General features: G+C 53.3%; 1 protein-coding gene across 1 annotated transcript; it reads left to right on the top strand.

The window, feature by feature from the left end:
• The first annotated feature begins 3,414 nt into the window (after positions 1-3,414).
• On the top strand, positions 3,415-3,919 carry LOC120362764 (small ribosomal subunit protein eS12-like). Its single transcript, XM_039466533.2, has one exon. It carries the CDS (start codon positions 3,486-3,488, stop codon positions 3,882-3,884), a length of 399 nt encoding a protein of 132 aa, XP_039322467.1. The 5' UTR covers positions 3,415-3,485; the 3' UTR covers positions 3,885-3,919.
• The last annotated feature ends 10,402 nt before the right edge of the window (positions 3,920-14,321 follow it).

The following is a 14,321-nucleotide window of genomic DNA, read 5'->3' on the forward strand; positions in this document are numbered from 1 at the left end:
CGGGCGCGAAAGGGGCGGGGCGGAGCGAGGGCGGGGGGCCCGCGGGTTTGGTTGCGCCAACGTGGGAAGGGGGACGCGCAGCCGGGAGCCGGGGCGGGGCCGCCCGGGATTGTGGGAATGTGGCGGACTTAGCCGGCCAGGCTCGGCTCCGCTCGGCTCCGTTCGGCCCCGTTCGGCCCCGCTCGGCTCGGCCCGCTCGGTCCAGGCCGAGAAGGAGAGAGGTGCCAGCGGCCACTGCGTTCTCTGGGTCACTGGGTGCCAGGGCAGCCGTCGCTGCCCCCCGGGAATTGCCCTCACATTGCCTAACAGGAACCTTCTCTCATCCGTTAAAAAGCGTTAAGTGGGGCCGGGCGCGGTGGCTCACGCCTGTAATCCCAGCACTTTGGGAGGCTGAGGCAGGCGGATCACGAGGTCAAGAGATCGAGACCAGCCTGGCCAACATGGTGAAACCCCGTCTCTACTAAAAAATATAAAAATTCGCTGAGCGTGGTGGTGCTCACCTGTAGTCCCAGCTACTCGGGAGGCTGAGGCAGAAGAATTGCTTGAACCCAGGAAGCGGAGATTGCAGTGAGCCGAGATGTTGCCACTGCACTCCAGCCTGGTGCCTGGCGACAGAGCAAGACTCTATCTCAAAAAAATTAAAAAAGCGCTGGGCGCGGTGGCTCAAGCCTGTCATCCCAGCACTTTGGGAGGCCGAGGCGGGTGGCTCACGAGGTCAAGAGATGGAGACCATCCTGGTCAACATGGTGAAACCCCGTCTCTACTAAAAATACAAAAAAATTGGCTGGGCATGGTGGCGCGTGCCTGTAATCCCAGCTACTCAGGAGGCTGAGGCAGGAGAATTGCCTGAACCCAGGAGGTGGAGGCTGCGGTGAGCCGAGATCGCGCCATTGCACTCCAGCCTGGGTAATAAGAGCGAAACTCCGTCTAAATAAATAAATAAATAAATAATAAATTAAAAATTTAAAAAGCGTTAGTGGGACACCTACTGTGTATCAGGCATTAATGGGACGCTTTCTATATACCGGGCACGGACTAGAGATTAATGGAGGGCGGCTTGTGCAGCAGACACTACCCAGGCATAAATGCAGCACCTGCTTTTACCATACAAGGTACCAGCATTCATGGAGTGCCTACTGCATACGATGTATGAGCTAGACATGAAAGCGGTGCCTGCCATATGCCACATGACCACCCAGGAGGGTCCCAGGTACCAACGTGAACAGCACAGGTGAGGGGCTGACCCCAGAGGGATCCGGGGCACCGGCATTGATGCAGTGCCTACTGTATGCCACGTATGAAGCTGGCATCACCTGCTGTGTACCACACAGGGCACAAGGATCAACAGAGTCCCTATTGTAAACCAGGCACGGACCAGGTATCGATGCAGCACATGCTGTATGTCATACAGGGCACAAGTAATAGTGGAGTGCCCACTGTATATGCGGTATGAGCCAAGCATTAATGCAGCACGTGCTGTGTACCACACAGGGCACAATCATTAGCAACAGAGTACCTACTGTAAGACAGGTATAAATCGGACATTTCAGCACAGGCACAAGCATTAATGGAATGCCTACTGTATGTACCAGGCACTGTGTAAGCCGGTTAAACTAACTCTACCCAGGGGATTTTTTTTTTTTTTTTCTAGATGGAGTCTGGCTCTGTCGCCCAAGCTGGAGTGCAGGTGCATGATCTCGGCTCACTGCACCCTCCACCTCCCAGGTTCAAGAGATTCTCCTGCCTCAGCCTCCTGAATAACTGGGATTACAGGCATGTGCCACCACGCCCAGCTAATTTGTTCATTTTTCCTAGAGACGGGGTTTCACCATGTTGGCCAGGCTAGTCTCGAGCTCCTGACCTCAGATGATCCACCAGTTCAGCCTCCCAAAGTGCTGGGATTACAGGCATGAGCCACCGCACCCAACCTAATGTTTTGGATTTATAATAGAGACGGGGTTTCCCCATTTTGGCCAGGCTGGTCTCTTACTCCTGGCCTCAAGTGATCCTCCCGCCTTGACCTCCCAAAGTGCTGGGACTACAGACAGTATCCACCGCGCCTGGCCAAGTCTTCATCCTTATTTTTTGCCGGTGAAATGGAAGTGACTACCAGAATTTGTAAAAACAAGTGTGTTCCGACCACCTTGCTGACCAATGGAAACCCTTTTCTCTAGCTGGCCTCCTCAGCAAACCCCTGGGTACCCTCTTGATTTCCCTTCAAACGTCAGCTCCTCAAGGAGACTTCTCCTGACTCCTCAGATCAAGCCAGGTACTTCCTCTTGAGCCACAACTTGAAATCAAAATTGTGTATTCTGGCCAGACGCGGTGGCTCACGCCTGTAATCCCGGGACTTTGGGGAGACCAAGGCAGGTGCATCACTTGAGCCCAGGAGTTCAAGACCAGCCTGAATAACATGGTGAAACCCCATCTCTACTAAATATACAAAAAGTTAGCTGGGCATGGTGATACATGCCTGTAATCCCAGCTGCTAAGGAGGCTGAGGTAAGAGGATCACTTCAGCCCAGGAGGTAGAGGCTGCAGTAAGCCAAGATCCAGCTACTCCAGCCTGGGAAATAAGAGTTGAGACCCTGTATCAAAAAAAAAAAAAAAAAAAAAAGGGCCGAGCACAATGGATCATGCCTCTAATCCCTAATCCCAGCACTTTGGGAAGCCGAGGCAGGCAGATCACCTGAGGTCAGGAGTTCGAGACCAGCCTGGCCAACATGGTGAAACCCCATCCTACTAAAAATACAAAAATGGCCCAGGTGTGGTGGCAGGTGCCTGTAATCCCAGCTACTCAGGAGGCTGAGGCAAGAGAATCGCTTGAACCTGGGAGCAGAGGTTGCAATGAGCCACGTTTGTGCCACTGCGCTCCAGCCTGGGCAACAGAGCAAGACTCCGTCTCAAAAAAAAAAAAAAAAAAAAAAGGAAAGGAAAAATACCAGGAGTGGTGGCTCATGCATGTAATCCCAGCGCTTTGGAAGGCCAAGGCAGGCAGATCACTTGAGGTCAGCAGTTTGAGGCCAGCCTGGCCAACATATGAAAACCCCATCTCGGCCGGGCGCGGTGGCTCAAGCCTGTAATCCCAGCACTTTGGGAGGCCGAGGCGGGTGGATCACGAGGTCAAGAGATCGAGACCATCCTGGTCAACATAGTGAAACCCCGTCTCTACTAAAAATACAAAAAATTAGCTGGGCATGGTGGCGCGTGCCTGTAATCCCAGCTACTCAGGAGGCCGAGACAGGAGAATTGCCTGAGCCCAGGAGGCGGAGGTTGCGGTGAGCCGAGATCGCGCCATTGCACTCCAGCCTGGGTAACAAGAGCGAAACTCCGTCTCAAAAAAAAAAAAAAGAAAAAAAAAAAAAAAAGAAAACCCCATCTCTATTAAAAATAGAAAAAAAAGCTCTTTCCCTGCCGCCGCCGAGTCGTGCGGAGGCGGAGGCTTGGGTGCGTTCAAGATTCCGCTTCACCCGTAACCCACTGCCATGGCCGAGGAAGGCATTGCTGCTGGAGGTGTAATGGACGTTAACACTGCTTTACAAGAGGTGCTGAAGACCGCCCTCATCCATGATGGCCTAGCACGTGGAATTCGCAAAGCTGCCAAAGCCTTAGACAAGCGCCAAGCCCATCTTTGTGTGCTTGCATCCAACTGTGATGAGCCTATGTATGTCAAGTTGGTGGAGGCCCTTTGTGCTGAACACCAGATCAACCTAATTAAGGTTGATGACAGCAAGAAACTAGGGGAATGGGTCAGCCTCTGTAAAACTGACAGAGAGGGGAAGCCCCGGAAAGTGGTTGGTTGCAGTTGTGTGGTAGTTAAGGACTATGGCAAGGAGTCTCAGGCCAAGGATGTCATCGAAGAGTACTTCAAATGCAAAAAATGAAGAAATAAATTATTTGGCTCACACAAAAAAAAAAATACAAAAAAAAATTAGTGAACGCCTGTAATCCCAGCTTTTCGGGAGGCTGAGGCAGGAGAATCACTCGAACGCAGGAGGTGGAGGTTGCAGTGAGCAGAGATTGTGCCACTGCACTCCATCCTGGGTGACAAGACTGAAACTCCAACTCCAAAAAAGAAAAAATTATATATTCTTCTGGGTGTCTCTCTGTAGACTCGGTTTCCCCAATTGATCTTCAGCTCCATAGGTCAGAGCCTGCCTGGTTCACCTAGGTCAAAGATTGGCAAACCACGACCCTCTGTCAGATCTGGCTGGCCACCTGTTTTTCATATGGTCCTTAAGCTCAGAATGGCTTTTACATTTTTAAACGATTTTTTTTTCAAGATGGAGTCCTGCTCTGTCACCCAGGCTAGAGTGCAGTGGCACGATCTCGGCTCACTGCAACCTCCGCCTCCTGGGTTCAAGCAGTTCCCCTGCCTCAGCCTCCTGAGTAGCTGGGATGACAGGTGTGCGCCACCACGCCTGGCTAATTTTTAATTTTTGGTAGAGACGGGGTTTCACCATGTTGGCCAGGCTGATCTCAAACTCCTGACCTCATGATCTGCCCGCCTCGGCTTCCCAAAGTGCTGGGATTACAGGCGTAAGCCACCATGCCTGGCTAATTTTTTATTTTTGGTAGAGACAAGGTTTCACCATGTTGGCCAGGCTGGTCTCGAACTCCTGACCTCATGATCTGCCCGCCTTGGCCTCCCAAAGTGCTGGGATTACATGTGTGAGCCACCGCGCCCGGCCTAGACAGTTTTAAAAAGTCAAAAGTCACATTTCAGGACACATAAATATTATGTGGAACCCAAATTTCAATGTCCAGGTTTTGTTGGAAGCCAGCCACATCCATGGATTTCCAAACTGAGACCTCATAGGGGAGCATTATGAAGTCTCCAACACAGCCCCTTACAGACGGAGACGACCCAGAATGAGGCCTGAACAGACACTCCGTGCCCATCCATGTGTCTGGAATGATGAGAAAGAAATAAAGGAGCCTGGTCTGGGCACAGTGGCTCATGTCTGTAACTTTGGGAGGCTGAGGCAAGAGGATTGCTTGAGGCCAGGAGGTTGACACCAGCCTGGGCAGCATAGCAAGACTCCCCGACTCTACAAAAGTAAAAATAAAATTGTCTGGACTCGGTGGCTCATGCCTGTAATCCCAGCACTTTGGGAGGCCGAGGCGGGCGAATGACCCGAGGTCAGAAATTCAAGACCGGCCTGGCCAATATGGCAAAACCCCGTTTCTACTAAAAATACAAAAGGTAACCAGGCGTGGTGGTGTGCACCTGTAGTTCCAGCTACTCGGGAGGCTGAGGCGGGAAAAATGCTTGAACCCAGGAGGTGGAGGTTGCAGTGAGCCAAGATCACACCACTGCACTCCAGTTTGGGCAACAAAGTGAGACTCTGTCTCAAATAATAAAATAAAATTAAGCCGGACGCGGTGGCTCAAGCCTGTAATCCCAGCCGAGGCTGGTGGATCACGAGGTCAAGAGATCGAGACCATCCTGGTCAACTTGGTGAAACCCCGTCTCTACTAAAAATACAAAAAATTAGCTGGGCATGGTGGCACGTGCCTGTAATCCCAGCTACTCAGGAGGCTGAGGCAGGAGAATTGCCTGAACCCAGGAGGCGGAGGTTGCGGTAAGCCGAGATCACACCATTGCACTCCAGCCTGGGTAACAAGAGCAAAACTCCGTCTCAAAAAAATAAATAAATAAAATAAAATAAAATTAGCCAGACGTGGTAGTGTGTGCCTGTAGTCCCAGCTATTCAGGAGGCCAAGTCAGGATGATCACCTGAGCCCAGAAGGTCAAGGCTGCAGGGAGCCATGATTGCACCACCGAACTCCAGCCTAGGTGACAGAACAAGACCCTGTCTCAAAAACTGAAATTAAGGCAGGTGCGGTGGCTCACGCCTGTAATCCCAGCACTTTGGGAGGCCAAGATAGGAGGACCACTTGATCCCAGGAGCTGAAGACCAGCCTGGGCAACATAGTGAGACCCCCATCTCAACAACAACAAAAGAAAAGAAAAACATTAAAAATGAATACTAGAGGCCGGACTGTTCTTGGAGCTAGAAATCCATTTTACAGAGGAGGAAACTGAGGCACCATGGCACATAACTTCTCTGACTACGGCACCTCCCCCAGCCCCTGACCCGGTGTGACCTCCCCACCACCTCCTCCCTCTACCTTGCCCTTTCCAGGTTCCAAACCATAGGTGCCCATCCCTCATCTTACAGCAGAGCCTTGATATACCTTTCTCCCCTGTCCTGATAGAAGAGGATCCAGGGAGGGTCAAAGTCTCCATTTATCAGTTCCCTGAGTGTGTGGGAAGATCAGCACCTTTTCCTTTTGGGCGGGGTGGTTGGAGTCTCTCTTCCTTGCTCAGGCACGCAATCCATGGCGTGATCTCGGCTCACCGCAACCTCGGCCTCCCAGGTTCAAGCGATTCTCCCGCCTCAGCCACTTGAGTAGCTGGGATTACAGGCACACACCACCATGCCCGGCTAAGTTTTGTCTTTTTGTAGAGACAGGGTATCACCATGTTGGCCAGACTGGTCTCGAACTCCTGACCTGACGTGATCCACCTGCCTTGGCCCCTCAAAGTGCTGGGATTACAGGCATGAGCCACCTCGCCTGGCCGAAAGATTAGCTCCTTGAAAAGCTCATCTGCGCTTCCAACCCCACCTCAGCTGCCCCTGAATAAATCAAATCTCCAATTGCATGTGAAACTTACAACCATAGGGCAAATTGTGACCGAAACCTTTGTCACTCACTTGGCCGGGCACGGTGGCTCCTGCTTCTCATCCCAACGCTTTGGGAGGACAAAATGGGAGGATTGCTCAAGCCCAGGAGTTCGAGACCAGCCTGGACGATATAGTAAGATCCTGTCTCTGTTATAAACAATAACAGGCCGGGCGCGGAGGCTCACACCTGTCATCCCAGCACTTTGGGAGACCGAAGCGGGCGGATCATGGGATCAGGAGTTTGAGACCAGCCTGGCCAACATGGAGTAACCCTGTCTCTACTAAAAATACAAAAATTAGCCAGGTGTGGTGGTTCATGCCTGTCATCCCAGCTACTCAGGAGGCTGAGAAAGGAGAATCGCTTGAACCCGGGAGATGAAGGTTGCAGTGAGCTGAGATTGCTCCACTGCATTCCAGCCTGGGCGACAGAGTGAGGCCCCTTCTCAAAAAAAAAAAAAGAAAGAAAAGGCCGGGCTCAGTGGCTCATGCCTGTAATCCCAGCTCTTTGGGAGGCCAAGGCAGGCAGATCATCTGAGGTCCGGAGTTTGAGACCAGCCTGACCAACATGGTGAAACCCCGTCTCTACTAAAAATACAAAACATTAGCCAGATGTGGTGGCAGACACCTGTAATCCCAGCTGTTCAGGAGGCTGTGGTTGGAGAGTCTCTTGAACCTGAGAGGCAGAGGATGTGGTCAGAGCTGAGAATGCGCCATTGCACTCCAGCAGCAGAGTGAGACTCCCTCAAAAGAAAAGAAAAGAAAGGCAAAGAAAAAGAAGGGACGGGAAGAGGGAAGGAAGGAGAGAAGGAGAGAAGGGGAGGGGGGAGGGAGGGAGAGAGAGAGAGAGAAACAGGAAAAAAAGAAAAGGAACAGACTCAGCTCGGGTCTGACGTCTGTAATCCCAGCACTTTGGGAGGCTGAGGCGGATGGATCACCAGGTCAGAAGTTCCAGGCCAGCCTGGCAAACGTGGTGAAACCCCGTTTCTTTTTTTTTTTTTTTTTTTTTTTTTTTTTTTTGAGACGGAGTTTCACTCTTGTTACCCAGGCTGGAGTGCAATGGCGCGATCTCGGCTCACCGCAACCTCCGCCTCCTGGGTTCAGGCAATTCTCCTGCCTCAGCCTCCTGAGTAGCTGGGATTACAGGCACGCGCCACCATGCCCAGCTAATTTTTTGCATTTTTAGTAGAGACGGGGTTTCACCATGTTGACCAGGATGGTCTCGATCTCTCGACCTCGTGATCCACCCGCCTCGGCCTCCCAAAGTGCTGGGATTACAGGCTTGAGCCACCGCGCCCGGCTTGAAACCCCGTTTCTAATAAAAATACAAAAAAGTTAGCCAAACATGGATGTGGCCGCCTGTAATCCCAGCTACTCGGGAGGCTGAGGCTGGAGAATCTCTTGAACCTGAGAGGTGGAGGTTGCAGTGAGCCGAGATTGCACCACTGCACTCCAGCCTGGGCGGCAGAGAGAGTCCTCAAATAAAAAAGAAAATGAAAAAGAACCAGGGAAAGAAAGAAAGAAAAGAAACAACAGAACAACAGGGCTATTTTCTCAGTGGCCGCTGTGTGCTGGGAACCAGGCAGGACCCAGAAAGCCTCCAGCGGGTAAGGTGGGGAAACTGAGGCCTATGGAGAGATGCGGAGTTGGCCCAGGGCCCAACCCGGAGCTGAACACTGACTCCAGCGTCCCCACCCAGAGGCCCAGAGTGACAAAGTCCACACTCACAGCGCTGCCTTCACGGCCCCTCCCTCCCTCCTCGGCTCCCTCCCTGCCTTACAGCCTTGGCCTCCTGGACCTTGAGGAACTGGATTTTATGAGGGGTCCAGGCGGAGAACAAGGCCATTTCCTGGCACAGAGCTGCGAGTGAGGACAAAGGTGACAGGGACCCAGGCTGAGGACAGGCAGGGTGAAAGAGGACCTGTTGCCAGAACGACAGCTCCAGAGTCAGGGCGCAGGGCCCTCCGTGCCCAAATGCCAGCCCCCTCCAGGCCCCAGGGCGGAAAATGAGTAGGCACTGCCTGCCGTAAAGAAGATCATCAGAGCCGGGCGCGGTGGCTCAAGCCTGTAATCCCAGCACTTTGGGAGGCCGAGGCGGGTGGATCACGAGGTCAAGAGATCGAGACCATCCTGGTCAACATGGTGAAACCCCGTCTCTACTAAAAATACAAAAAATTAGCTGGGCATGGTGGGACGTGCCTGTAATCCCAGCTCCTCGGGAGGCTGAGGCAGGAGAATTGCCTGAACTCAGGAGGCGGAGGTTGCGGTGAGCCGAGATCGCGCCATTGCACTCCAGCCTGGGTAACATGAGCGAAACTCTGTCTCAAAAAAAAAAAAAAAAGAAAGAAAGAAATGAAAACCTGTCAGTACTGACGCCTACGCTCCATGCTCACAACAGCCGTCATTTAAGCCGCCGGAAGCTAAGAGTCCAGCTCTCTGGTTCTCATCTAACGCACCCTCCCGAGGCTGTGGGACTCTCAGCGGCCAGCCTCCCCTCTCTGAATCTCCATCTCTTCATCGCTGAAACAAGTGCGGTGATAAAAATGTCCATATACCAATGGACACATGAAAAGATGCTCAGCCAGTCCCAGTGCCTCACACCTGAAATCCCAGCACTTTGGAAGACTGAGACGGGAGAATCACTTGAGCCTAGGAATCTGAGAACAGCTTCGGCAACATAGCAAGACCCCACCTCTACTAAAAATACAACATGAAAAAATCAGCCCGTTGTGGTGGCCCGCACCTGCAGTCCTAGCTACTCAGAAGGCTAAGGTGAGCAGATCACTTGAGCCTGGGAGGTCGAGGCTGCAGTAAGCTGTGACTGCACCCCTGCAGTCCAGCCTTGGCGACAGAGCAAGACCCTGTCTCAAAAAAATAAACAAGCTGGGCACCGTGGCTCACACCTGTAATTCCAGCACTTTGAGAGGCCAAGGCAGGAGGATCACCTGAGGGCAGGGGTTCAAGGCCAGCCTGGCCAACATGTAAAACCCTGTCTCTACTGAAAACACACAAATTAACTGGGTGAGATGGCATGTACCTGTAATCCCAGCTACTCAGGAGGCTGAGGCAGGAGACTCACTTGAACCCGGGAGGCAGAGGCCGCAGTGAGCAGAGATCATGCCACCACTCCAGCATGGGCAACAGGGTGAGACTATGTCTCCAAATAAAAAAGAAAAGTTCCTTTCTAACACCATCTGCCCTTGAATTCTTTCCTGGGTGAAGCCAAGAACCCTCCCAGGCTAAGCCCCAGTTTTGGGGCTCACATACCCTGCATCAAGGGGACCAGAGCAGACAGGACTTGGCTGGACAGCGTGAGGGAGGATGGGGCTGGGCCCAGGTGGAGGCTGTGTCATGGGGAAAAGCGTCAAGGCAGATAACAACACAGACCCTGCACCCACAATCCCTGGGTTCAAATCCCAGCTCTCAGCCAGGCACAGTGGCTCACGCCTGTAATCCTAGCACTTTGGGAGGCCAAGGCAGGTGGATCACCTGAGGTCAGGAGTTCAAGACAAGCCTGGACAAAATGGAGAAATCCCATCTCTATTAAAAATACAAAATTAGGCCGGGCGTGGTGGCTCACAACTGTAATCCAAGCACTTCGGAGGCCAAGGCAGGTGGATCACCTGAGGTCAGGATTTCAAGACCAGCCTGACCAACATGGTGAAACCCCATCTTAAAAAAAAAAAAAAATACAAAATTAGCCGAGCATGGTGGCTCATGCCTGTAATCCCAGCTACTTAGGAGGCTGAGGCAGGAGAATCAGTTGAACCCAGGAGGCAGAGGTTTCGGTGAGCCAAGATCAAGCCACTGCACTCCAGCCTGGGCAATGAGAATGAAACTCTGTCTCAAAAAAAAAAAAAAAAAATTCCCAGCTCTCCCTCCCAAGTTTGTGACCTTGAGCTGTGACCTTGAACCACGGACTCAGCCTCTCTCCATTTTGTTTTGGCAAAACAGGGATATAAGAGTTACCTGTGGCTGGGCGCGGTCGCTCATGCCTGTAATCCCAGCACTCTGGGAGGCCAAGGTGGGCAGATCACCTGAGGTCGGGAGTTCAAGACCAGCCTGACCAACATGGAGAAACGCTGTCTCTACTTAAAATACAAAATTAGCCCGATGTGGTGGCACCTGCCTGTAATCCCAGGTACTCCGGAGGCTGAGGCAGGAGAATCGCTTGAACCCAGGAGGCAAAAGGCTTTGGTCAACCAAGATCGCGCCATTGCACTCCAGCCTGGGCAACAAGAGCAAAACTCTGTCTCAAAAAAAAAAAAAAAAAAAGAACTGCCTGTGGCTGAGCGTGGTGGCTCCCGCCTGTAATCGCAGCACTTTGGGAGGCTGAGGCAAGCAGATCACCTGAGGTCAGGAGTTTGAGACCAGCCTGGCCAACATAGTGAAACCCGGTCTCTATTAAAATTCCAAAAATTAGCCAGGCCTGATGGCAGGCACCTGTAATCCTAGCTACTCAGGAGGCTGATACATGATAATTACTTGAACCTGGGAGGCGGAGGTTGCAGCCTGGGCAACAGGAGCGAAACTCTGCCTCTTAAAAATATATATATATATATTGGAAAACCGAGGCTCACAGGTCACCTGAGGTCAGGATCACTCCTGCTCTACTAAAAATACAGAAATGAGCCCGGCATAGTGGTGCAAGCCTGTAGTCCCAGCTACCTGGGAGCTGAGGCAGGAGGCCGGAGAATCACTTGAACCGGGGAGGCAGAGGTTGCAGCGAGCTGAGATTGCATTACTGCCCTCCAGCCTGGGCGACAGAGCAAGACTCCATCTCAAACATATATATTAAATATGGCAGGGCGCCACAGCGCACACCTGTAATCCCAGCTATTCAGGAGGCTGAGGAGGGAGGATCGCTTGAGCCCAGGAGGTCGAGGCTGCAGTGAGCTATGATCGCCTGACTGTATTCCGGCCCAGGCAAGAGAGCGAGACCCTGTCTCTAAGAAAATAAAAAGAAAGAAATGCACTCAATCTGAACGAATTAATGAACGTTTTGGTTGAGCTCCTTGATTATCCCAATTCTGGCTCCAGGGAAAGACGGAGCCAAGACTTTCTCTTTCAGAAAAACAAACATTAGAAACCATTTCCTCCTGTGAGCAGGTTGAGTTTCTTATTCCCAAGTAAGGGCAAAACAGAATACACCCCGGGCGGCAGGCTCCGGCCACGCGGCCTCCTGCAAAGCTCCTGCCCCCCCCCCCCCAGGCTCATCTGATCTTATGATTCGGGAAACACCCGGGACACGGGGTCACAGCTCAGACTCTGCCCCGCCTTTGCCGAATCAGACCGTGCAGAGAGGCAGCCCCAGGAAGCTGCGCTCGAAAGAAGCCCGTTCTGAGCCCGGGGAGGTCTGAGCATCCACAGCCAACCCCATGCACAGCCAAGGACAGCTGGTGCCCGCTTTCTGCAGGCGTGGATTTAGCAGAGAAGCCTCTTCAGGTCAAATTCACACTGAATTCTGTTTAGCTATGTGTTTATGAGTTGGAGTCTCACCCTGTCGCCCAGGCCGGAGTGCAGTGGTGCAATCTCAGCTCACTGCAACCTCCGCCTCCCAGGTTCAAGCGATCCTCCTGCCTCAGCCTCCCGGGTAGCTGGGACTACAGGCATACGCCACCACGCCCGGCTAGTTTTTGTAATTTTGTATTTCTTTGTAGAGATGGGGTTTCCTGACTTCAAGTGATCCTCCCGCCTCAGCCTCCCAAAGTGCTGGGATTACAGGCGTGAGCCACTGCGCCCGGCCTTCATAACTGAGTCAGAGCCTGTCCCTCCTCACCCCACAGCCCTCCATGGCTCCCACCTTCCTGTGGGAAAAGCCCAAGCTCGCCGGACAAGGCCCTGCAGGAGCGGCCCCAGCACCTCCCAGCTCTCCCCCCCTCCCTCCCTCCCTCCTTCCCTTTCCTCACTCTGCTCCAGCCGTGAAGGCCTCCTACTGTTCCTCCAATTCGCCAGGCACGGTCCTACCCCAGGGCCTTTGCACAGGCTGTGCCTTCTGCCTGGAACTCTCTACCCATGGCGTAAGCTCCGTCCCTACAATCTAGCTTTGTCTGTCCCTTTTGCGCTTTCAAAACCCCTCCTTCTGGGCCGGGCAAGGTGGTTCATGCCTGTAATCTCAACACCTTGGGAGGCCAAGGCAGGCACATCACTTGAGCCCAAAAGTTCAAGACCAGCCTGCACAATGTAGGGAGACCCTGTCTCCACAAAAAAATAATAAAATATGCCAGGCGTGGGGGCACACAACTGCACTCCCAGCTACTCGGGAGGCTGAGGTAATGAGCGATGTTATGGTCAAGGAAAGTTAACAGGCCCCCCACCGTATATAATGGCTTATTTCATAATTTAAATGCTTATATGTGTGATGAGTTGATTCACTAGAAAGGGACTGAATTCTCAGGTGGGGGTGATTTCGCACCCTCTGATCGAGAGACAGACAGCAGTGTCTGGGGACAGTCCTGGTTGTCAGGACTTGGAGAGGAGGTGCTCCTGGGGTGGAGCGGGTGGAGGCCACGGACGCCGCTCAGCCCAGCACCCTGCAGTGCCCAGGACGGCCTCACCCCAGAGAACGATCCAGCCCTGAATGGCCACAGAGCCTACAGAGGAGAGCTCTTACTTATTTGGGGGGAAAAATAGACTCTGCTCCCTGCTCACACCAGACAGTGGAATAAACCCCTGGTGAGGCAGATGGAACAAACCAGGGGGGGGCCCAGCTCCAGGGATTCAGCTTCTCGCTCCCTCCCCATTCGGGGTGGGATTTCCACGTGTGCAGCCTCCTGGGACCTCAGCGGGGCAGAGGATCTTGGGCTGCAGAGTCTCTTGGGGGTTCATGAGACCCTCTAACCCAGGGGGTCACACCTGGAGGGTGATTCTGCTCCCATGGGACACTGGGTGATGTCTGGGGACATCTGTGATTGTCACCACGGGGGGCGTGCTTCTGGCATGGAGCGGTGGAGGCCAGGGACGCTGCTCAGTACCCTGCCGTGCCCAGGATGGCCTCACCCTAGAGAACCGTCCCTCCTGTAATGTATACAGTGAGCGGGTGGGGAAGGCCTGGATGAGACTCTCTGATCTACTCAGCCGTTCCAACACACACCCTGGCACACAGGCAGTGCTCGGCAAGAATTTGCAAGCTGAGGGGCTGATGTCTCCAAACGCACAGTGGCCTTGCTCCCGGTCCCTGGGGAAAGGGGCAGACAGGTGTAGGCGACCTGAGCCAAGGTGCGCGGGATCCTGGTGACACACTGCCCCCGTGTGGGCATCCGTGGAACCGCGGCCGGCGGCACCTGCGCCGCGTGGGTGGGGGCGGGGAGCGCCGGCACCGGGGAGGTCTCTGTGCAGCGCCGCCCACTGGGACTTTCTGCCACAACGCCTACATTCTAGTTCTGTGGCATCCCACGTGGCGGCCACTGGTGGCTGCTGAGCCCCTGAACCATGGCCAGGGCAACTGAGGAAACGCATCTTTCATCTCATTTTTATCCTTTTTTCTTTTTCTTGAGACAGCATGTCACTGCTCCCCAGGCTGGAGTGCAGCCTCGACCTCCTGGGGTCAATCAATCCTCCTGCCTCGACCTCCCAAAGCGCTGGGGTTAATTACAGCCCGGCCCGTTTTCATCCATCTCAGTGTAAACATAA

Source organism: Saimiri boliviensis, chromosome 14 (assembly GCF_048565385.1).
Source record: "Saimiri boliviensis isolate mSaiBol1 chromosome 14, mSaiBol1.pri, whole genome shotgun sequence".
NCBI lineage: Eukaryota > Metazoa > Chordata > Mammalia > Primates > Cebidae > Saimiri > Saimiri boliviensis.

What these genes read in the sequence shown, in the direction of transcription:
- LOC120362764 (XM_039466533.2), top strand. Translation starts at nt 3,486, where the DNA reads ATGGCCGAGGAAGGCATTGCTGCTGGAGGTGTAATGGACGTTAACACT.